The 24,960-nt window shown below is 39.9% G+C and overlaps 2 protein-coding genes and 2 pseudogenes across 2 annotated transcripts; 1 reads left to right on the plus strand and 3 right to left on the minus strand.

Moving 5' to 3' along the window:
- Positions 1–364: 364 nt before the first annotated feature.
- On the minus strand, positions 365–12,760 carry LOC117618423 (annotated as a pseudogene).
- Positions 12,761–13,858: 1,098 nt separating this feature from the next.
- On the minus strand, positions 13,859–15,853 carry LOC117619763 (probable rRNA-processing protein EBP2 homolog). The gene is made up of 3 exons (XM_034349790.1): positions 15,728–15,853; positions 15,504–15,582; positions 13,859–14,974 (listed from the first exon to the last, which is right to left on the minus strand). Exon 3 carries the CDS (start codon positions 14,963–14,965, stop codon positions 14,081–14,083), a length of 885 nt encoding a protein of 294 aa, XP_034205681.1. The 5' UTR covers positions 14,966–14,974; positions 15,504–15,582; positions 15,728–15,853; the 3' UTR covers positions 13,859–14,080.
- LOC117619761 (quinone oxidoreductase-like) lies at positions 15,794–19,507 on the minus strand. Its single transcript, XM_034349789.1, is given in 5 exon segments — positions 15,794–16,194; positions 16,788–17,045; positions 17,850–18,076; positions 18,613–18,754; positions 19,209–19,507. Coding segments are annotated over 5 exon segments (975 nt in total). The 5' UTR covers positions 19,251–19,507; the 3' UTR covers positions 15,794–15,888.
- A 1,184-nt stretch (positions 19,508–20,691) lies between these two features.
- On the plus strand, positions 20,692–24,560 carry LOC117619797 (annotated as a pseudogene).
- The last annotated feature ends 400 nt before the right edge of the window (positions 24,561–24,960 follow it).

Genomic DNA, 24,960 nt, shown 5'->3' on the forward strand with positions numbered 1-24,960 from the left:
GTTGAAGAATAAGCGCCGGCAGGTTCGGTACCTGTGCAGGCATGAGCCTTCATCGAGCTATAGTACTGACGAACAAGAAGAGAAGGGGAAGGAGCTAATAGAGCTAGAGGACAATGGTGATGGTTTCTATGTGGGTGATGAGGAGGAAAAATATGGTGAGAAAATTCTTTTGTAGGTGAGAAAATTGCACTCTGTTGGTGCAAACTTTACACCTCATGTCCTCACTGTCCATGCTGGCGAGGTATGCATTGAAAAATTATGTGAAACAAATTTTCACATCACTACCGCAATCTCATGCCAACTATTCATAATCGATAATGGAAGTTTTCATCTCAAAACAAGTAGACGAACACAGTCATCATCGTCACCCAACCCCCAAAAAAGAAGAAAATCTCGGACTTGAAGTGGTAAAGCCAACCCCAACACCAAGCAAGATACGACCAGATATTAGCATAAAGACATTAGTAGCTGCACCGCCTAAGGTCGAACCAGCAAGGAATGAGGCACCAGCTACAAGGATTGAAGGCTTTCGGCCCAAGGTTCTGGTGACTGAAGAGGCAAAGAAGGAAGCTACAAGGCCCGCTACATAGAGTGAGGATGTAAATGCTGTTAAAAGTTGGCTATCAAATTTGCAGTAGTTGCTGGTTTTGGTATCTTCTTTCATCACTGTGCACTTCTGGGAAAAGTTTCTTGAGATACGGTTCCATTGAAGTCACTCCACCTTCATGAATTAATCAGGATTAGTTTTTGCATAATAAGTTAATGAATTTTTTAATTTTTTATATTTATTTTTGACAAGTATTACAAAAACTAATTCAATGTATATGTGTTACTAGAGAAGCTCACTGACCTGAAATCGCAATATAATAGCCATAAATAATGCCTCCCATGGCAGCAACCATACAAGATAGCACAACAAGCAGGGTCATCTTGCCATTGTAATTGTTGATGCTCAAAATGGTTAGGCCAAAGTTTAGTTCAACTTAGTGATGAGGTGTGATGGATGATGGATGAAGGTGAGGACTTTCACCAAGTGTGTGAGGATTTGGGCAAGCGATAAATATATAGAAGACAAGATATACGTGGTTCACCCGAATAATGGGCTACAGCCACGGAGAATAGTGTTCTCATTATGATCATGTTTGTTTACATTTGTACAAGGGGATTAGACCCAAATATAAAGATAACAAGTGAGAAGCTCAGCCTAGAGATGGATCCAGAAGAGAGAGTACCCAAGAGCCAGCCCCCTTCTAAGGAAGGAGTAGTCTTCTTTTATAGGTGAGGGGGAGTCTTCACTTCTTGTAGTTTTCCGATGTGGGACTCCTCTTGCTTTGTTTAGAGTTGTGACTTGTGGTAATGCTTATTTGGCTAAGGTGATGACCTCTCAAAGCATGGCGCTTGGATGATCTAGCCTAGCTAGTTGCTATGTCAGTTACGGTACCAACAGTAGTCCCCCAAGTTCGCGAGTAAGAAGGTACTTCTTGATTGGGGACTTGTAATTTTAAGTGCACTGGCCGAGCAACACCATAGTTCATCTTCCAAGCTGTATAATACACTACCCATAGTCCCCCAAGTCCCTGGGTAAGAAGGACATTTGGAAGGGAGAGAACTTGGCACGAGGGTGCCGAAGGTGAAGGGGTTGCCGAAGGCACAAAGTTGCATGTCGCAAGGTGATGTGGCTGGGCATGACGATGCCGAAGGCATAAGAATTGCATGTCGCAAGGCGATAGGCCTAGGCATGAGGGTGCCGAAGGTGACACAAAGCTTGCATGTTTGAACGGCAATGGGCCTACGCACGAAGGTGCCGAAGGCATAAGAATTGAAGGTGCCGAAGGCATAAGAATTGCATGTTGCAAGGCAATGGGCTTAGGCACGAGGGTGCCAAAGGCATAAGAATTGCATGTCACAAGGCGATGGGCTTAGGCATGAGGATGCCGAATGTGATACAAAACTTGCATGTCGCAAGGAAATGTGGCTAGGCACGGGGGTGCCGAAGGAGACACAAGACAATGTGGCTAGGCGACACAAAGCTTGCATGTCGTAAGGCGTTGTGTCTAGGCACGGGGGTGCCAAAGGCAACACAAAGCTCGCATGTCGCAATGCGATGTGGCTAGGCACAAGGGTGCCGAAGGCGGGACAAAACTTGCATGTTACAAGGTGATGTGGTCTAGGCACGGAGGTGCCGAAGGCACAAATGTGCTGAAGGGAAAAATGCAAATGTGCATTTTTTTATTATTATTTTAAGAAGAAATAATAATAATAGTTTTTTTTTTTTGGGGTACCTTGTGGACATTTGGGCTTTCGGCATGTCCTTGGAGCTGGGCCTTCAAGGCTTCGGTAAGGGCTTGTCCTTGGAGCTAGGCCTTCAAGGCTTCGGCAAGGGCTTAGCTGTGCTGTAAATTTAGAAGGAGCCGGGGAGGCTTCGGAATAGAGATACTGGAGCTGGGTTTTGCATTGGTTTGGAGCTGGACTGCAAAGGATCATTCGGCAAGGATTTTGTTGAGCTGTGTATTTGTGCCCCACAGCCCTTGCCGTTCGGCAAGGGTTATTTGAAAAGTTTCAAGCGCCTCTTTTTTAGCATAATTTATTTCAGCAAGGGTGGAGGTGCGAGACCGGGACTTGTCGTGAGCCTCCAATCAATTTTTGAACGACCATTACCGTTCGACAAGGGCAAGGTCTTCAATCTTCAGCAAGGAAGGTCTTTGGATTTTGTTGGTCTTGGCAAACCGAGTGCATCAGTCTTTGCTTCAACACGTCCTTCCGTTCGGCAGGTGACCGTCATTAACCTTTGTCTCATACATGTAAGGTTGCATTGGGAGCGAGCCGATCGAAAGGAAGAAGATTTTTACCGAACGGTAAAGGGCATTGGGAGGAGCCTTTCGCGAGCCAGCGGGGTAGGCTGAGAGCTGGGCCCTTCTTTCGTTCGGCAATGAGCAAAAGTGGGAACCGGGTATTAGCCCAGTTCAGAGCTGCGCTCCGGAATGTTCGGCCCGATGCTTCTTGGTTTTAGGAGTTTTTCCCAATGCTTGCCGTTCGGTAAGACTTGGGCTGATGTTTTTTGGAGATGAAATGTGTGTGCATAGGACTAGGCATTCGGCAAAGAGTGAGAGTTTTTGGCAAGTGTTTTTGATAAATCATAGGCCAGTCACGTTTGTTCAGCTTCAGCTGATTTTGGAAGTCTCCATGAGCTCTGCCTAGCCCTTGCCGTTCGGCAAGGGTGGTTTGAAGAAGGTTTGAGTGTGCTTGCTTCTGCAAGGAGAGGATATTTGCAGCTTTTTCACAACACTTGCCGTTCGGCAAGGGTGTCTGATAGTTCCTGTGTGCCGTGGGTTTCGACAAACGGTATTCACCATATCATCAGCTTTGGAAGGGGGTTGTGCAACAACAGCAAGGGACATCTTAGTCTGTAGTGTTTAGGCTGTAGCATCTGGGGACGGAGAGGGCCGAAGACTTGGGAGCTAGGCCAATCGTCTTCACAGTTCTTAGGTTCGGCAAGAGTGAGTATAAGGGAGTGTTTCCTTTTTCGCCAGCCCCTTGGGTGTGACTTTCGGCAAAAGGGCCAGGTAGAAGGCTGAGCTTCACGAATTGGCACGTATAGCGTTGGGCATGATCTGCATGAGCGCTCCTGCATCCTCTTCATAGCCCTTGCCTTTCGTCAAGGGTGGCTGGAGCTGGTTTTAAGCCCACGTGGGCTTGGAGCTGGGCTATCAACTATTCTGCAGGTGAGCTTGGGTAAGGTGAGAACATCGTAACCCCTCCATTTCTTCTGCACGGACCTTGCCGTTCGGCAAGGCCTTTTTGCTTATGTTTATTGGCTTGAATAATCCTCGTTATTTCGGCAAGGGCCTTTGGAAAGTGTTGGGCATTCGAAGTTAATGTATAATCTGGAGCTGAGTTTTGATTGTCTTCAGACGACAGGTGCCGTTCGGTATAGGTTGTGTTAGTGGCTTCTTGTTGGTCACGGCTTCGGCAAGGGTGATTTCGTGGGGCTTTGGTTTGGGGCGTAAGGAAATTTGGGAGCTCTCTCCTTTCTTTCACCATGACCCCAGCCGTTCGGCAAGGGTACTGGGTGTCTTTGCAAGCGCTCTAGTTTTGGATATAGGGATTGTGGCTGGGTTCGGCAAAGGGGAGCTGGGCTCGGATCCGGTAATTAAGAAAGTCTTGACAACGTTTCTGGGAAGGTGTTGCCGTTCGGCACTTGTCGTGCCGTTGTTGCGGACTCACCGGTTTTGGCAGCACAGGTTCAGCCCATTTTCAGCAGGCGTCGGACCCTTTTGGTTAGCGAAGAATTGGGGCTTTGGTACTCAGTTTTTTGGTGATTTTCAGAAATCGTGGAAAAGTGTTCGAATGAGAGTCAGCTTCAGTTGCGGCGGGAGGATTGGATCAATTGAATGGACCTTGTGACATCCTAGCTTTGGTAAGATAGTTCAGTGTGACCTCCAGTGCAAATTACATAGCCCTTGCCTTTCGGCAAGGGTGGATCGAAGAGATTTTTGAGGCCCTATGTGCTTGGCAAGATCTCTATAGGAAGAAGGTTGGGTTTGGCAAGGAGAGCCCGGATCGAATTCGGCAAGGGTGGATTGTTCAGCATTCCGCAAGTGTTGAGGTTGGTATCTTTCGAAGTCCCTTTTTCCCTTTACTCAACCCTTGCCTTTGCCGTTCGGCAAGGGTGCCTGGGTCAAATGTTGACGCTTGTTGTATATGCCTCTCTGCCTATGCTTTTGATGATGTTTGAGGGATGTGGAGGTTGACGAAGCCGGAGACGGCGATGGTCGTGACAACCAACACTATGCGTCCTTGCCGTTGAGCAATATATGTATGGAATGGCCTAGGGTGTGTTGATAAGATCTTATGCATAGAGAATTTTTTGAATCGAAAGTCAACTTTGTCAACTTTGCCTTTCAGCAAGTACGAAAACTTGTTTGCGGATGTGTGACTGAGTGTGCCAATGACAATTCCATACCATACTTCAACTTGTTTGGGTGTCCACATCAATTTGGTGGCAGGGTGTGCCATTTTGGTTGTTGATTGGCTTTGTTAATTGCTTCAGATGAAGCCAGGTAGCTCAGCTTTTCATGTAGTTGCATGGCTGGGTGCCTTTTGGTGGTTATCACTTTGGTATTCACCATGCATGTTGGCAGCCCTCTTTAGTAAAGTATGCAACGTGGACTCCCTCAAGTAATGCTTTCCAAGAAAGGTGCCGAACGGCAGTTTGCAGAAAGTCTGGGGCACCTTGTATTTTTTTCTCTTTTTTTATTTTTTTATTATTGCTTCGTAGGTCTGGATAACAGTGTTCTCTTGCCTGCTGAAGGGCTATTTGAGGAGGCCACACTTGTCGAGGAACTTGGTCCAGCCTTTGAGTGCCGTTGAATTTGAAGCTGCTGAAGCTTTTATCTTTTTTTTGTAGCTGAGGTGTTGTTCCTTTGTTTGAGCATTGACCATCAAGTTTATAACTGTGTGAAGTAGTTGACACTTGGAGGGGGATTTGACATGGCTGGAAGGTTGCTTCAGCAGCACGTGGTGGCTAGGGCAAGTGGAACACATCGGCAAGGTTCTGGGTCCCTCCATCTTCAGCAGGTATTGTCGTGTCGTTCCACCTTCTGTTTGTACTTTTTCTTTTTGCTAAATTTCACTTATTGCTGCCAACCGTGTATGAAGCAGGCCGTCCGTTTAGGAAGGAGTTGGGTCTTCGGTGCAAAGCAAGGAGGAGGGATTGGGCTTGGGCCCTTTTGAATTTTTCGTCGGTCGAGTCGAGTCTCCACGTTCTGCAAGCTTGGCTGCCGGTGCTTTTCGTGAGTGACCCGTGAGCTGGGCCTTCATTTCGTGAGTCATCTTGATTTTAATCCATGGCCCGGGGTGTCGTGTGGTACCGAACGGTAAGGCCGTTCTAGCTTATGAAAAAGACCAGCAAAGCGAATAGGCTGAAGACTTTGTGCTGGCTTATTGTTCAGCAATACAAAATTAGTAGGGGTGTGATGAAATCTTTGGCATGGGTGTCCTGAGCAATTCATCGACATGGTGTACACAGCTAGAGGCTTTGATTCTGTATAAGTGCATGGACTTCGATAGCCATGGGAGATTTTATTGCTCCGGTGGGTGATGTCTTGCCATAAGAAATTTAGTCAAGTTGAGTTGGTGCTGAACAACATGATGCCGATCCCTTGACTCATTGCCCACTGCATGGGTATTCCATTGAATTGCCGAATAACAATTAACAGGTCTTGAACAACACCTAAGCCACAGCTTCTGTTAATGAATTATTAAATATTGCATGCTTGCAACTATGTTGAAATAATACAATATAAGAATAGGAATCTTATCTTATGATATAAAATGCACGTGAGCAGCCTTCATATTGGTGCAATTTTTCTTGGCCATCTGCAAGCCATGCATGGTGATATCCTTGGTGCATTTGGGATATTTGGCCACCCATAAATTGAGACTCTTTCAATGAGACTGAAAGGTGGTTCCTTGGGTTGAAATGGTGGCTTGGCCATGCAAGCCATGTAAGGTGAGGTGTCAAAGGCCTCGCTCACATCAGAGAGGTCTGCTGAAGGCACCGCATGCACCACATGATGACGAGGTGCCGAATGATTGCGGGGTGCAAAAGGGAACATATGTGCCGAATGATGAAGCTTTGTAGAACAAGCTCAAGTCCCCATATTTTTACTCTTCAAAGAAGTGCCGAACGGCACTTTGAATTGAGACGTTGGTTTGGCCATAAAAGCCATGCAAAATGATAGCTACATTTTGGGTGGCTTTTCCTTAAAATATCATCTTCTGCAATTTTTTGCCTTAGCATTCATGGTTGCTCCAGTAAGGTATTGCCGAACAGCCACTTGGGTGATGTTGATTGTATGGGTGCCGAAGGGCACTGAAGAAAGGAGAATCGACAAAGGCTTCTTGTGTCGATTCCCACAGACGACGCCAAACTGTTGATGCTCAAAATGGTTAGGCCAAAGTTGAGTCCAACTTAGTGATGAGGTGTGATGGATGATGGATGAAGGTGAGGACCTTCACCAAGTGTGTGAGGATTTGGGCAAGCGATAAATATATAGAAGACAAGATATACGTGGTTCACCCGAATAATGGGCTACATCCACGGAGAATAGTGTTCTCATTATGATCATGTTTGTTTACATTTGTACAAGGGGATTAGACCCAAATATAAAGATAACAAGTGAGAAGCTCAGCCTAGAGATGGATCCAGAAGAGAGAGTACCCAAGAGCCAGCCCCCTTCTAAGGAAAGAGTAGTCTTCTTTTATAGGTGAGGGGGAGTCTTCACTTCTTGTAGTTTTCCGATGTGGGACTCCTCTTGCTTGTTTTAGAGTTGTGACTTGTGGTAATGCTTCTTTGGCTAAGGTGATGATCTCTCAAAGCATGGTGCGTGGATGATCTAGCCTAGCTAGTTGCTCTGTCAATTACGGTACCAACAGTAATGCTCATCTTTGCTTGTTATTATTTCCAACTCAGCTGCTGCCATGGCTTTTCTTCTTTCACGCTAATGCACCAGTGTGGAAAAAAGAGAGTACATCTTGGTAAGCTAGAGTTTGTAAGGATATAGATTGACAATATGAACGGCAGTCTTCCTTGACTGCTAGACATCATTATCAGTATGCCTCAGTGTGGAATGTTCAAACTAAAAGATCACTTAATTTTGGACTTCATTGATTGAAGCATAAAGCAAAATACAATCCAAGAAGAATAAAAACAAAATAACATTAAGAAAAACACAATAGTCCAAGACTAACAATTCACAAATCATTTAGCCTTTGTTGGTCTCCATTGGGCCGACTAGTTGATATTTTGGGATTTTTTTGAAGGGAGATTCACTATTATATCCAATATGGGGGCCCAAATTATAAAAATACCCTATATAAAATGGACTTTAGAAACACACCCAAAGTCCATTTACAACATAACAAAAAATCTTTTAACTTCTTATAAATTACAAAACTGCCATCAATTTCTTAAAACAAGCCCAACCCCAAAATCTCATAAAAATACCCAAAGCACTCAATAGGGCATCAAAGTAATTTAATAATCAATATTAAATTCAATAAGGCTAGCTTTCATTTTTTGGGTTTTTTTTGGGTTTGTTTATAGGAATTCAATTGTGTAGGGTTTATTTATAATATTAGTGCTAGAAATGGGTATATCACTAAATATCTCTTTTTTGAATTAAGGCCTGATATTCACAAATCATTGAGCATGGATGCTAGTTATTAGACATAATTAATTTTATTTGGGGATTATGTATTAGAGATAATTAATTTTACTAATTAGTATTTGAGACATTGGGTATTTTTGTTTGAGTTTTAATGATTAGGAAAAAATTGTTATTTTGAATTTGATCAAAGAGGATATCCAAATTCGTTAGGCCAGTTTAAAATAATAATTGAAAAGACAATACTACCATTCTTTTTAAAAAGTTCGGCCCAACTTTAATTATATTATGGTAAAAGAAAGTACTATATTTTGGTTTTTGGCTTTATCATAATTAGCTTAAATTGAATTCCTATTTACCTAAATAGTAAAACTATATTGTGTGTGAAAACTAAAACTCCTTAATCTTAAATGAGAGCAAAATGGAAAGTCCGGAAAATATTTTAGGATTTGGGTGTGGTGATAGATTTATGGTGATAAATACGTATATCTTTTAAATAAAGATATACGTATTTAGATGACGGCGTGATATTAATTTGGGGGACTTTAACAAAACCAAAAGCTTCACCGACCCAACTAACTTATACATATATTTTCTTTTTTCAAAAAGTTGTAGCATGAAGAAGTTGATATAATAAAGTAGGATTATCTATCTCCATTAAAAAATTAAAAAATAATAATATTCTACATAAAACTCAAAATGATAGATTCGGTGGTCGAGATTTCTATCTCAATGGGATTTTATAACAAGCTTCCATCATTATATATTCACTAGGTTGTGTGCATAATTACGAAATTATTTACTCCGTAAGCTAATCAATTACCGTTGAAATAATAATGTCCACCCAGGAGCGACCCTGGGGTAGTACAAGTGGCTCCACCGCACAAGGCCTCCGATTCTTGTGGGCTCGAAAAAAAAAAATTCTTCATATTATATATGTGTATTAATATTATAGGAAGTGTATATATACTATAGCGTGCTAAATATTTGCACAAAAGTGTGCGCGGTGGAATTGGCTTTTTAGCGCATCTCCACTTAACAGAGGCGCAAGAGTTCGATTCTCATTTATGCCAATCTATTCGTCTTTTTATACAACATTTTTTATTATAACAAGTTAACAAAAAACTTTACATAAGTATAAATTTTTTTTATAAAAAAAAGGCAAACAAAACACACCTTTAATATATATTATTTTCCAAGAAAAGTACTTTCTCCATTCAAAACAAAACAAAACAAAAAACTTCATGGCTTCTTCTTTCTCTTAAATTCTGATTTTCTAATAAATAATCATCATCATTCATCAATCTCATTTATGCCAATCTATTCGTCTTTTTATACATTATTTTTTATTATAACAAGTTAACAAAAAACTTAACATAATTATAAAAAAAAAGGAAAACAAAAGCATACCTTTAATATATATTATTTTCCAAGAAAATTACTTTCTTCATTCAAAACCAAAAAAAAAAAAAAACTTCATGGCTTCTTCTTTCTCTTAAACTCTGATTTTCTAATAAATAATCATCATCATTCATCATTCTCTCTTTGGTTCTTTTTTCAATCCTTTGACAATTTTTGTTATTCTTTCAATTTCAAGAATTTCAACCCCAAAAAGAGAAAACCTGAATTCCTAAATTCCTAAATTCATAAAGGCCACTCAAAATCAAATAGTCATATTCAAAGATCATTTCAAATTCAGGTATATATCTAAATTTCAATCTATATATTACATGACTTATTTTATTAAATTATTATCATGATGATGATTGGTTATATGAGAATATGGTTTTCGGAAATATTTATCTATTTATTGTTGGGGTTTTCTTCCAGGTTACAGGGTTTTGGAATTTTTCTTTGTAATCTAAACATGCCACCTACTAGAAAATACGTTTTTGGATATACAAAAAGACTTAGAAAAAGAAAAATCGAGGATTTGACTCAATCTCAAAGAGGAGCTCTTGAATCTTGATAGATTCATTATTAAAGAATCACATGCTACATAGATTGCCAAACTTTGCTGGCCAAAGATGTAATTCCAGTTGGGTGGAAACCTGGTGCCACCTATAGATCCTTGGTCAATTATCTATGACCAAGTCTCGACCCTATAATAATAATAATAATAATAATAATAATAATAATAATAATAATAATAATAATAATAATAATAGGATATATATGAGCCAGGAAATATGTATTAGTAGAATAAAACCAGGAAATTGTGACCAAATTCTGCAATTATAATTGAAAGTCCAGCTTGGTGCACACAGTAAATCTCCAATCGCCTACTTAATCGTGACGTCCTGTAAAGAAAAACAAAACGTTACAAGAATTACCAAAAAGGCATCCGTCTTGACCAAGAACTCGAGAAATAAAAATTCAAATCTCAAGCATATGGCATCAAGGGAAAAGGGAGAGACTCTCGGAAACAATATAAATAAATGGCATGGGAGAGAACTCCTATTATGTCACCTCATCGATTTTCATGAAGTAGATGAAGAGAAATTATAAGGAACACTCAGTCACTTATCCCCATTGGCCTCTGAGAAATTTTCCGAGTACTAGGATTCACGGACTCACACTATGGACAAAAGTGTGTGCGCGTTCACTTTCTCATCACATCATGTTAGTTATATGAGCACCCTTGCATGCTTCCCACGTAGGGATGGCAACGGGCGGGTAGGGGCCAGGTATGACAATATCATCCCCGTCTTCGCTCTCCATCCCCGCTCCCATCTTCGAACCTATCCCTGTTTAATAGATTTTGGGGAATCTCCGTCCCCGTTCCCGTCGGGGGACTATCCCCCATAACCGCTCCAAATTCCCGATTTTTTTTGCACAAAAAATATTTATCATATATTTCAACATTAAGTTTCATATTAAATTATCATTCAACACATCCAAATTAACTATAAAATTCAACTCAACTATTCAAAATCACATCAATATGAAATTCTAGAAAAGATTATTAAGAATTAGGAGAGAGAGGTTAACTTAGGGTTAAACATATATATTTTCGGGTCGGATTCGGGGATGGGGATGCCAATACCATCCCCTCCCCATACCCGTTCGTCGGGAATTTTTTAAGTTCGGAGATCCCCGTACCTGATACCCATTTGGTTCCGAAATCTCCCCTTATTAGGATCGGAAACCCTCCCCCACAGGAATTTTTGCCATCCCTATTCCCACGTGCTATAATTCAAGGACGCACCAAGAAAAATAACGTGTATATCATGAGTGTGTGCCCGCATCCCATTTTATCTTTGTCTCTTGCATGAGCACCCTTGCATGCTCTCCACGTTCTCTTTATCTCTCTCATATATCACATTATGTTTTCCATGTCAGTCTAATTATATGGTCATGGACATCTTTTTGCATGCCTTCCTTCCACGTCCTAGAATTAGGTGACTCAATATCAAGAAAAACGTATGTATCATAAGTATAATGTGATGAGAGATATACAAAGTACAATGTATACATTATCTGGAATTGGATTAAATTTTGTTACGATTAATTTGTATTTTTTCCCATGCCCAGGGATATGGTGATCTTGGCCAAAAAGGTAGTTCCAAATGTCACCAAATTCTGCAATTCTAGTTGACGTTCCGACCTGCAATAGGAAAATTGTCTGAAATAGTTAGTGATTATTGAATTTGTCTTGATAATTACAAAAAGTGGCACAATTGTCCAAATCTCGTGCGTCTGGTATGAAGAGAAAAGGGAGAAACTCCCAGAAACAAAAGAAATGAAATGAGTGGCTTGGGAGAGAACTCCTATAATCTCACTAATTGAAAACCAATCAATGTCCTCCTGCAACTGATATGAGATTCTTTATTATTAAAGCCATTTATATATTATAATTATTCTCTCAAGCGTGGGAAGTGATAAAAAGTTGAACGATGGACCAAAATACAAAAGAAGATGAGAAAAGTTCATGCAGCTTACATTACCAAATGAACATGCCCTTTTGTAACTTTTCAAACACTTTCCCTCTTTGTCCATGTGAGACCAGAATCAAGGCTTATGATATGAGGCTTTTGCTTACGTTTTGTTAATCTATAACAAAGTTACACTCCGAAACATACAGGACAGGATCAAGAATTTCACAGAAGATTTGCAGTTGCAGACTTCATTTCCGGGGACCGATAATTCTAAGAACATTTCTATTTCTAATGATTAAAATTAAAATTTTCTCAGTAAACCACATCAGAGTTACAATTAATGTACAAAATTTTAAGCTTGATGATGACCAAAAACCAAGCTAATACAAATTTATTATGCAAGGCCCTTCAGATTAAATGTGAAGTTCTCAACAACTCTGCCCTCCCTCCTTTGTTCATTTTTTCAATAAACTCTTCCGCTCTTCTTCTCAACTCATCATCATTGTCGCACTTCTTGCTGTCATTGTGATGGCTGATGATGTTGTCCTTTTCATCACTGGCAGTGGCAAGTTCTTTCTTGGCATTTGATGAAACTTGGCTGAAAACAGTATCTGATGGATTGACCAAAGTACCCTCCTCCTGCTTACATTTAGCATCATCAACTTGTTTACAATTTGCGTTGTTTCTGTTGTACTTGTAGCTGCTGGTGACCATTGAGACTGGAATTTCACTTTCTTGCTCAAAGTAGAGCCCCGTTTTGACCCCATGACGATCATAACTATAATCAAATTGCAGAAGCAGAAAACAAGCAGAGAATTGGAAGCAGCCTGAGTGAGCAAGTCCACTGCAGAAGCCAACATGGTTGAGCAGATTGGATTGGATTTGACTGGATAGGATATATTTTGATGAACAAAAGCGAGGAGAAGGGGTAGGGTGTTAGGAGAAGAACGAGAAGAAGCTATTTATAACTACTGGTACAGTGGATTGAAAGAAGTGTAGGCGAGAAGCTTTTTGAAGGAGATCATGTTAACGAGTTGATGGTGAGGTGGTGTGGTGTGAAAGCTACATAGAAAATGACATATATTATATGATTTTGTTTAATGATTGAGATATAAATCAACTGTAGTTGAGATGAAACTTCCCAAATGACTCACTGTTTAGTGGGTCTTCTCTCTTTTGTTTAATCAAAAAAGTCCAAACGTACCTTCCAAGAACCTCACATGGAACTTTCTTCGTTTCTTGGCATCAAAAGTTGACATCATAGAACCACAAATTTTATTTTTGAGTGTGTTGAGCAAATCCCAGACTTTTTTTATTGTTATAAAAGAAAAGTCCAATCTGTCTTCAATCAAAATTTCAATGTCTTTGTTACCAGGAAAATATATATACATATGGCGCTGGTTATGGGTACCAAAGACTTGCTGAGATATCCTTTATACTCTTTTTACTCGTTCAATATAAAAAAATAATAAATAGATCTGGCATCCATGTTGAAGGGCCCTTGCATTGGTAGGGCACAGAACCGATTTCATAAAGAACAAGTGCAGCTTTAAAAACGTAATGTTATCGGCTTTCCAGGACAGTTTATAGGCGAAGCAGATGGATATTGAAATGCATTTGCATGGATCGATTGCACATTTAGTTATTAAAAGCAAGGTGAAACCAGAAGCATATGAACACTACAAAATTCTTTGTAATTGGAAGCTACAGTTCAAGAAATAGAATGGATGAAGACATATATAAGATATTTGTTTGTAAATCATAATTTTTCATATGAAGAAAGCTACAAATTGGTTGTAGTGTTTGGCTTCATCAGGACCAACTAAAACTTTGCATCAATAAAAATATTACTTCATACTACGATCATCCACCAAGAAGCACAACCACCACTTTCAAGGTCAGTAGTGTTGGAGCAAGGCTTAACACACTTAAAAGTTCACATGTATTAAAGTCACCAGCAAAAATTCATTGGCTACACAGGCAAGCCCTTACCAGAAAGAAAGACTAGTACAAAAACAAAATCCTAAGATGGTATCACCTCTTCCTTTTCCTATTTCCTGAGAGAGAATCTTTATTGAAGCCTCTCAAATCATTGGTGGTTTCAGCCATATTTTGCTTCTTGGAACCTTTCCTCCCTCCATATCCAAACTTGGAATCCTTGATATCCCTCTTCTTCGGTTTCTTCCCCACCTTCACACCTTGTCTTGCCTTCCCTCCCGACCGATCTCCTGGATCTACACCTGGCCTCTTATTACTTGACTTCTCAAATGGTTTCCCATCTTCGAATGCCAAATCCAACTCACTGCCTTTGTCACCCCCAGCAAACCCACTCTGCTGCCTCTGCTTCCTCCACTTCTTCACAGACTCTATGTCCTCCTTTTTCTGCTTAGCTCTCTCTTTCAACTTCTGAGCCTGAATCTCTTTAGATAATTTCTTGGCATCTCTAGCTTTCCTTCTCTCATCGGCTTCCTCAATCTTCTTCTTCTCCACCAAAAGCCGGCTCTTCACTCTCTCCATGTGGGAATCTGTCTTCACCATTTCCGCATAGTAGTCCTCAGGCCTGAGAAAAGGAAGCCCCATTGACTGAAGCTTCTCGAATGCCTTTCTCGTTCCCTCTAGAGCCTGGGTATAAAACGCGAGCTCCCGAGTTAGGTCATCATTCACGTCCACCTGTTGCTCTTGATCAATATCAACAGAAAGTTTGTGCACCCATCCAGCATTCTCCGGCCAGCTAATATCCCCAAGTTTATCAAGGAGACCATCTCTGTTGAATATGGCTTTCTTTGATGGTTCAGTCAATTTCACATCTTCCTCATCTTCAGATTCTGGTTCGGATTCTGGCTCAGACACATCTTCCAAATCATCCTCTTCCATGGAATCCTCATTAAACTGTCTGGACTCTTTATTGGATACACCCATTTAGTAAATCTATTAGGAAAAGATGCAAGTTGTTTAGACTAATGAACAGGATAAATCACTTCATATCAGTTCATACATTTGAAAAGATTTGTACCAAAAACAGATTAATGCATTCAGGAAACAAAATAGAAAAAAATCTATGCTGCACGACTAAAATTTATAACCTACCTAACAATATCACATATCTTAATCTTAAGAAACACAGAATCATTACAAATTCCAATATATTTTTTTTATTTGCAGCTCAAATCAATCAAAGTTGAAATATCAGATTAACACACCACAGCCTATGAAGAACAGATTCAAACACAAAAAAAACTACAGTTGGGATTTCAGGAAATTTTTTATAAAAAACGAAAATGCGACATCTTTCCATTCTCTTATACATCAATTTTCTCGGCAGCCAAGCAGCAAAGGAAAAAAGGAAGAACGAAGAATTACATCTCACGCCTAAATTAAAAGACTACGGTTGTATAGAACTTAAATAAGTTTTGCTTCAAGATTGAAACTTAGGAGACTGGCTATGAAAAATGCTTACCTTTCCGCTGTGGCCTCTGAACCCCCGATAAACCCCTATTTCCAATTGCTTTGGTTTAGGGTTTAGGTCGAGCTGTGAACTACACAAAGAAGCGTTTTCAGGACCTTGGCTTATAGGGGCTTAGCTTTGGGCTAAAAACTAGGTGGGCTTAACCATTGAAAAAATTAAGACATACATAACTTAGTGGGGCTATCTTAACCCACACTGAGAAATTGGGCTAGTACCTTATTCTCATCTTCTTAACGTGTTTGGGTCTGAGACATCCATTTCATTTGGCACAGCAGCTATCCTGAACATGAAGGCAAACGTTCCTTACTCATTTTCACACACACACACACACACACCACGTAGCCTTTAAAATGAACAGACCAAACTCATATTTGCATTAGGGGAGAAGCACAACAGATCCGGATGTTTTCCTATTCTCAAGGTCTTCGTGTGCCTGTGCTGCTTGAGACAATGGGTAGGTGTGATTTACTTGAACCCGCAATACACCTGATTGAACATTACCATATACCTCTCATGCGATCCCTAGCAATTCATCTCGAGTTACAGCGTAATTAAAGAGTCTAGGCCTAGTCAAGAACAGTGACTTCACTGCAATGGCTGACAATGGAACCGGATCTGGCGCACCTGATGACTGCCCAAAACTCACCATGTATCCACGAGTCTTCAAGCATGCCAGTGATCCCTGAATACAACAATAACTCCCAATTAAGGATTCTTTGTCCAAAATACAAATTATCAAAAGACTGCCGACCCAGAACTCATTATCTACCAGATTATGTCGATCTGGGAGACCAGTTGGGCTTGCAACATTTGAATAAATCACGCCACAACACACTTATTTGAGAGTGTCTTTTCTTCTTCTCTTTTTTAATTACTGATTACCAACTGTTTGCACTACCACAATCACAATGCAACTAAATCTAGGGTCTATTAAGGAAGAGTGATTTCAGGTCTAAGAATTTAGTAAATAAAATATAGCTCGATTGACTGATCCGACATAAAACCCTTTTGTCAAAATCCAACTCCTAACTTTAAAGCATTCCGTCTAAATGGACCCCCTCATCTTTTAAAAAAATTCATAAACCTGGCTCAAATTAAAAAACAACTGGTTTCATAGGCCTGGTCTAGCATTGAGAAACTTCAGCACCATGTTAAGAGGAAGCCTACTCAAATGTACTTATGCAGAATTTGAACAGTGTATAATCTCTCCCTAAACACCCTTGATTGTGTTTTTGTTCATTTGTAGAAAAAAGGGAGAATAAAAGTATAGCTTACCTCAAAAGTATCCTTCCCAACAGAATCATAAATAACCTCGACCCCATTGTCAGATGTTATTTCTTTCACTCGAGCAACAAAGTCCTCTTCCTTATAGATTATGACATGGTGACATCCATCCTCCTTGGCTTGAGCTGCCTTCTCTTTGGTAGATACAGTTCCAATGACAGTGGCACCAAGGGCTTTAGCCCACTGGCATAAAAGGGATCCAACTCCAGCAGCTGCTGCATGAACAAGAACTGTGTGTCCAGGTTCAACCTGGATAACAACACTCAAGTCAGACCTAATAACAAAAGCAACATAAGTTTCAAATTTTTGAAACATATATAACATTAGGAAAGAGGATGGGCTATGTTAAGCAAAAAATTGTAGAAATGAACCCAAATTAAGATTGAAGCACTTAGTTGATTACACGTTGCTGGTTTACAATAGAGCTTGTTTTTTAAGGTGTACTATCTTGATGGTTCGGACATTTTACTCATTGAATTCATACTTAGTTGTTATGTTTTTTTTTTTTCCACAGATTGTCCGGTGGAACGGAATCAACAAGTGCGCCACAAATGCAAAAGTGAAAGAGAACAAGAACGGTAGTTTTATCTTACATCAGATAATGATAGGACATGTTTTTAAAATTTATAGTCTCAAAGGAACAAATATAAATAGGGAAGGGGAGAGAGAGAGAGCTCCTCAACTCCCATGAGTGCTCATGATTAACAAATGAAAAAGACTAACTCAAACACAACTGAGCATACTTTGTCAAAACAGGGGCAATTCTGCCCAAATAGTTTTACAATGACAACAATAAAGATCAAAACAATATTAACAGTAATGAAAATTCTTCTTGACAGGAAAACTCATAGGTGCATGCTAATAGCTCTAAAAAAATGTTTTGCAATGCCACACGCATATTTAAGGAATATTAAAACTAGCATGGGCTAAAATATCACAACCAGGATGTGGTTATCTCGTGTTTTGTAATTCAAACTATCTTCATTTACAGACTTAATGTGTGGTTAATGACTTCCTGAAATTCCAGATGCTGCTGCATAAATATAACGCTACCTTGAAACAACTGCGTAGTAGAAACTGAGCTGTCATACCCTTGAGCAAGAGGGATGCAGCAACAGTAGGATCAATGGAAGGAGGAACAGGCACAATTCTGTTTGCAGGAAGGATCTGCTCTTCCGCATATGAGCCCATTGGCTGACCAGCATAGGCTACAAGATCTCCAACTTGCCTGCCTGTTAGTCCCGGTCCCACAGCTGTCACAACTCCACAAGCCTCAACACCTGAAATCAGTTTTCATTTGTAAATAAATTGTGTAAATCCATTATCAAAGCCCAAAAAAGTTTCATATATAAATATATACAACAAATCTAACAATGGAAATTGTTATCTGATGTCATGCTCTGCATTCTTGTATTAGGTTGTATTAGGTTCACCCCAATCGTTCCTAACCATATTTCAAAAAATATACTCTCATGGTAAAGGTTTATTAGAGAAAACTGTGAAGAAAAACCAAAGTTTTTAAAAAGAACATGAAGTCAAAAATTGGCTAGAAGTCAATCTTGGTTGAACTGTATCTTCATAATCTTATATGGTAAAGGTGCTGTCTTAAGATAAGTTTACTTAAGTTGTGCTTTAGCTTCTAACCTATCTTTGGTTGGAATAGTTTTAGATGAATCTTTCTTGCTTTCTGCTTATAATGAGCAGGTTCTCTCTTTGTTGTATAATCGAGGATAGCTTTTCGCCTTGATTATCAATACAAATGTTTCAATTCAAAAAAATAATAATAATAATAATAATCTTAGAAATGCAGCAAAACCTGGGGTGTAGGGGACTGTAGCAGCCTTATAAACGCCTTTGCGGAAGTGTACATCAACGAAATTAAGCCCAATGGCCTTGTTCTTCACACGAACCTCTCCCTCCTTTGGCTCTCCTACTTCCACATCTTCCCATTTCAAGACCTAACACCATCACATGACAAAAATAAATAAAATGACGATGAAAGTAAAGGAATAATGGCCTTTAGCTGACAAATATGGGAGGTCAAAGATAAATTTTCTTTAAGCAAAACTAGACATAAACTGATACTGCCTTAGCCCAAAAAAAAAGTAATGGATACTGAATAATCAGTGTCAAAAACTATATATTGTTTTCTGATCTACTGGCCGACTTATGTGAATGATTATTTATGAAGACACTTGATACACTGTACACAAACTGAGAATTGAATTCAGCAATCTCAAATATTTTAAACACTGATAGAAATAAAGACAAGTAACCAGTAATTATACACAAGTGAGTTTTGATAATCTGATAAAAATAGAAAGCACAACCCAATAGCCGGCCAATTCAAACATAAAAGCATATGTATGGAAACACAGAGAGAGAGAGAGAGAGAGAGAGAGAGAGAGAGACCTCAGGTCCACCAAGCTCACGGACTCGAATGGCTTTGACCATCTTTGCTGCTGGTGGTGATGCTGATTCAGTGGCAAGTGCTCTAACTACTGGTCCTTAAGTGTAAAAGGTAAACACTTGCTCAAATTCTTATTGTTGCTCAAAATCTGTGAAAAATGCCTTGAATTTGGAGTGCGGTGGTATGAAGCACACAGCAATTGTGTTGAACAATGGTTCTGGAATCTTATTCTGATTGGAAGTAAACCCATTTACCTTACTGATTTGATCCTTGATTTGTCCGACATTGGAATTATACGAGGCTGGAAGAAATGAGGCTGGGTGAAGAAAAAGAGACTTAAAGGCCCACATCACATGTAATAAAGGATTTCCCTAATCATATGGTCTTTTCTTGGGCCTATTGGGCTCATTTCATACATTTTGAAGGTCATAAATGATGATTTTTGGCCCAAATATAACCCACATTGATCATACGCTTCAAATAACCCAAAAATAATAAAATGTACCTAACATTAAAAACTAACACAATTGTTTCTCTTCCATCCAAAAAAAAAAAAAAAAAACACATTTGTTTCTTAAGCTTTGCTACAAACAACATAGTAAATGTGACAACTTTTTACACATACATATAGAAACAAAGTGTGGAAATTTGGATATCATTATGAATTGCTCCTCAAATAGAATTTAAAAACCAAACACGACATAGTTAATAGCTACATCAATTAACCCACAAGATTACCAATAAAGTCTAAAGCCAATATGCATATGAGATGTTATGTTCACCACCAAGTTATGTGACATATTGATCAATTGGGCAGCTCCTTCATTTTTAAGTGCAACAGAAAGTTAATTTGCTGATAAAAACAAAACAATATTAACCAACTCTCTCTCCCGCCTCTAGGGTGGGAGTAGAGTAGAGTAGGGGACCACTCCAATATGAAAAGGGCACGTGACCTCCAAGTTATTTCCTCCCCACGCCACAGTCCACTGCTAAATCGGTTTCCGGTCATAACAATTTTCGCTCCAAAGTCTCCCTTTTTCTAATTTCACTCTCAAAAAAAGCAAATCTTTTTAGAACGACCAACTATTAAATGCTAGAACATTATTGTTCCCTACACTCGTCCAAAATGCGCGTCCGAACCGACATGCGTCCATGCAAAATCGGCATGTACCAGCTGAAGGGCAAAATGGTCCTGAGAAATTTTGTAATAAAAAAATTTTAAAATGCGATTTTTTTAAAATGAACAAAAATGCGAGAAAACATATATATATATATTCCTATCCGTGCAAAATAATATTTTGTTATTTTCTGTTATGCCGTTTTGGTCTATATATATAGTGCTTGAGGTGTAGTGTGTGTTGTGTGTTTTGGTTGAGAGAGAAAGAGAGGGAGAGAGAGAGAGAGAGAGAGAGAGGGTGGTGACTGATGAGTGTACGTGGGTTTATACGTAAGTGGTGACTCTGGGTCTTTCTCATTTCTCAGAAGATGATGAAGTACTTGGAAAAGAAGCAAGAGCAAAATAAGGCACCAAGCCCTTGTTTGCCCAGACATGCTCTGCCCACAACTGCCACTCCATCGCCCATCTGTTTGCTACTAGGTACACTACCTTTTTGATCTTCTTCTTCTTCTTCCCTGCTTCTGATTCGTTTTTGGACCATTATCTCCAACTGTTTGATTCATTTTGTGCATTTTTATGGGTTTTGCAGAGGCTATAGACCACATTAAAGTGGGCTCTTACTATGAAATCAACCACTGTAAGCTCCCTCCCAGAACCACCCCAGAACAGCTCAAGGCGGTTCGGGTCGTCATGGTACTCGCCTTCACCAAAACCCACAAATAGTTTTCACTATTCTTGTTTCTTTTTCAGATTTGATTTTGATTTCATATGGGTTTTAAGTTTTGGGTCCATTTGTGTATGCAGGTGAGTGAGAAGGGTGCGCTCAAAGTGGCTTTGAGGTTCCCAAGCATTCACTCTCTCCACACTCACATCACCGAAGGAGGCTACGCAAAACCATTGGCCAAGCAGATTCCAGCGCTTAACGAGAAGTACGTGATGCCAGCAGAAATGGCTTCAGAGGTGCTTTACCGGAGAATCCCACCTCAGGAAATTGCAGATCGGAGCAACATTTGGAGCTTCTGGGCTGCTACACCCTCTGTGACAAATTACCAGAGAATAAGCTCTTCACCGAGCCCAGCAGTCAGCGGTGAGGTCATGAACAGGAGTGTGGTTTCCAAAAAGGGTCCATGCTGGTCGGAGCTAAAGTTCACTGGGATGGTGACGTGGGGTAAGCGCCGGCAGGTTCGGTACATGCGCAGGCACGAGCCTTCACCGAGCTCTAGTACTGACGAAGAAGAAGAGACAGGGGAGGAGCTAACAGAGCTAGAGGAAAATGGTGATGATTTCTATGTGGATGATGAGAAAGCAATAACTGTGATAGAGGAAGATGATGATATTGAAGAAGAAGAAGAAGATGTGAAAACAGAGGACGAGGCTCCTCCTGTTGTGCCCTGGAAGATGAACCTTAGGAGTAGGAAGAGGAAGAGCCAAGATCACCATAGAAAGCCCAAGAAAACCACAAATAAATCCAAATCTATAACAAAACGTCAAAAGCAGAATCAAGTTGTAGCAGTTCCCGATCGGAGTAACAAGAAATTGGTAAAACACACAGTGGCAAGATGGTCTGCAGGGAGGTGAGGACTCTGTTCTTAATTAGTTGTTTTGATTAGCTATATTAGTTATTTTGATTTTTGTTTAAGAAGTTGGGTTTTGTTAATATGTGTTCATGCTTTGATTTGGGTTTAAGGTGCAAGGCTGCAGAGGAAAACATGCTGGGGGTGATGAAGGCCAAGGGTGCTAAATTTGGGAGCCTAATACTGAGGCCAGCGCTGAGGTCTGAGGCAAGGCAGCTGATTGGAGATACGGGTTTGTTGGACCATTTGCTCAAACACATGGCGGGCAATGTGGCGCCAGGTGGAGCCGAGAGGTTTAGGCGGCGCCACAATGCAGATGGAGCCATGGAGTATTGGCTGGAGAGTGCTGATCTATTTGATATCAGAAAACAAGCTGGGGTTCAAGACCCTTATTGGACCCCACCACCTAGGTGGGAGCCTGGTGATAATCCCACTCGAGACCCCACTTGTCCCAGAGAGATTCATGAGCTTAGAGAAGAGATAACCAAGATAAAAAGGTGAACAATAAACCCTGTTAATGTTATTCATCTTTGACGTCCTCTCTGTTTAATGTATAATGTGTATGTGAGTTCCTCAATCTAGCTCTCTGCTTTTTTTTTCTTTTGGCAAATTAATCTAGCTCTCTGTTTAAGTTGGTGTTGTATGTGTTTGTGATATTTCTTGTTGGATATACAAGCAGCTTCATGTGTCCAAGAATCAAGAGGATAATCTAGCTTCAGTGACCACGTCAAATTCTTGTGTGACAAGTCTTGACTGGGAACATTAATCCACCAAAAGGTGAACCAACAAATTTGGACGTTTCAATTTAATTTGTTTATGTTGATTATGGCTGCTTTAATTAACTGCCACTAATTGTTCCATGGGATTTTGCAGGAGTATGCAGTACTGCTGCTAACAATGCAGCAAAATAAGATTAGAGAACAACTTATGGAAATGTCTCAATCTCTGTCTCGAATGGAGGTACACCAGATCATGACATTAATTAATTATCCCCTTATATCTTAATCGCACACTTAATGTGATCTAAACATATAATTAATTACTTTTTTACTGCCTTCAGTATATTGGTCACTTTCAATTATTCATCAACTTTGGCTGCTTTAAATATAATATTATGTTCAAAAAGTTTGGACCTTTTAATTTTTATTAACTTGTTTCATGGTTCAACTTGATTATGGCTGCTTTAAATAATATTAAGTGCTACTAATTGTCGTTTGTTGGGATTTTGCAGGAGGAGCATGCGGAGCAAATCGTTAAGAAAACTAAGATGGAAGAACAACTAATGGATGTTTCTCAATCTTTGTCTGAAATGAAGGTAGGATGATATAAATTGGCCCCCTGGTTATCTTAATTTGATATGTCTTAAGTTCATTAAATGTGATATGAATATATAATTAATCACTTCTTACCGCCTTCCAGTATAATGATCACTTTCATGTCCAATTATTCATTTACACAATAAAATTGGTCTCTTTCATGTTAATTTAGTATGCAGTAAAAGCATATATGCATATTATAGCATTTGATGGATATGGAGGTTTAAATATTAATGCAGGAACAAATTGGAATGCTGAAATCAAGCAGGGAAGAACCACTAAGTATCTCAGATGCACCACCGCCACCATATACTGATCAAAGAGCAGCGACAAAATCAAAGGGTGGGGAGCAAGAAGAAGAAGAAGATAAGCTTGAAGGAGGAGACAATAATGCAGCAGCCACAGCAACTCACGAGGACAAGGCAGCCAAAATACAGAGACTGAGGAGTGGTTTCAGGATATGCCGGCCACAAGGGTCCTTTCTGTGGCCAAACATGGGCATCTCTACCCCACCCTCAGCCTCCTCATCCTCAGCCACCCACCTCATCCCTATACCTCCTCAGCCTCAGCCTGGGTCTCCTGTCAAGCCTGTAGCTGAGAGGCGCCCGGTCAAGACTGCCACTTTATGCAATGTGAGCTATAAACCCTCTGCCTCTCCTCCTATTTTTCTTCCACCTGGGCCCCCCTCCAAGTCCAAGAGAAGTGTCACCGTCACCAACACCCTCCTCATCAACCTTAATGAGCTCCCCAACCCTAACCCTAATAGCCTCCAAAACGCCTCTGAAACTAGCACTGCATTGTCTAGGACCCTCACCTACCAGAGAAGACACCATCATCATCAATATCCACATGTGAGTACTAAGATGTCTCAGCCCTTGTTGTGAATTATTAATTGCCTCTGTTTTTTTTGTTTTCAATTTTTTATTTATATATAGTGCTAATAATTAAGAAGAAAATTAATTACCCCCTTTTCATTTAATGCGTGTGTCTGCAAACAGATGTTGAAGGCTAAGACAGAGGACGGGGAAGATGGAAATGCAAGCAATGAGTCTTCTAAGCAGCAGCAGCATGATGAGCCGACAAGGTGGTGCTTTTCTTCATCTCCTTCCACTACTGCAACATGGATGGGATAGAAATGGTGGCTTGCTACGGCAACTCCTAACCCTTCTATGGACAACTCTACCAAGGGTTGATTCAACTTGGTCGTTTCATTAATCTTCAGTGGAATGGAAGCTCTATATATAGATATTATAATAATAGGAAAATATGATTAGGAACTTTACATCAATATTGGGGGGGTTTACTGGATTCTTGTCTAAAATAGCCATTTTTGTACTGGGGCACACACGTGTGGTTATTGTGGAAAAAAATATATTAATATATCCTATTTTATATATAAAGAAATGATATATCATATGGTCTTTAATTTGGTGAATTTTGGTCGTGCATGTTGTTGGTGGTCCATATGGTAATACCCTTATTTGATTGATATCATGCAGACATAATATAAAGTATAAAGAAAAATAAATTGCGTCTATCCATATGGTAACATCCTTTTAAATTTATGACTAGTAGGGACCAAAAAGGCCCGAGGACCCCACTCTCTAAAGTTTGTCTTTGGGTCATATTCTCTCTAAAGTTTAGGAATTGAAAACTTGTTCCTCTCTCTCTAAAAGTTTTGCTTTTTGGCGAGTTTGATTTATAAAGGAAATAGGCTCAGGAAAGATTGAAAACTTGTTCTTTTCTT

This window comes from Prunus dulcis, chromosome 2 (assembly GCF_902201215.1).
Source record: "Prunus dulcis chromosome 2, ALMONDv2, whole genome shotgun sequence".
In the NCBI taxonomy this organism is placed as follows: Eukaryota; Viridiplantae; Streptophyta; class Magnoliopsida; order Rosales; family Rosaceae; genus Prunus; species Prunus dulcis.

What these genes read in the sequence shown, in the direction of transcription:
- LOC117619763 (XM_034349790.1), bottom strand. Translation starts at nt 14,965, where the DNA reads ATGGGTGTATCCAATAAAGAGTCCAGACAGTTTAATGAGGATTCCATG.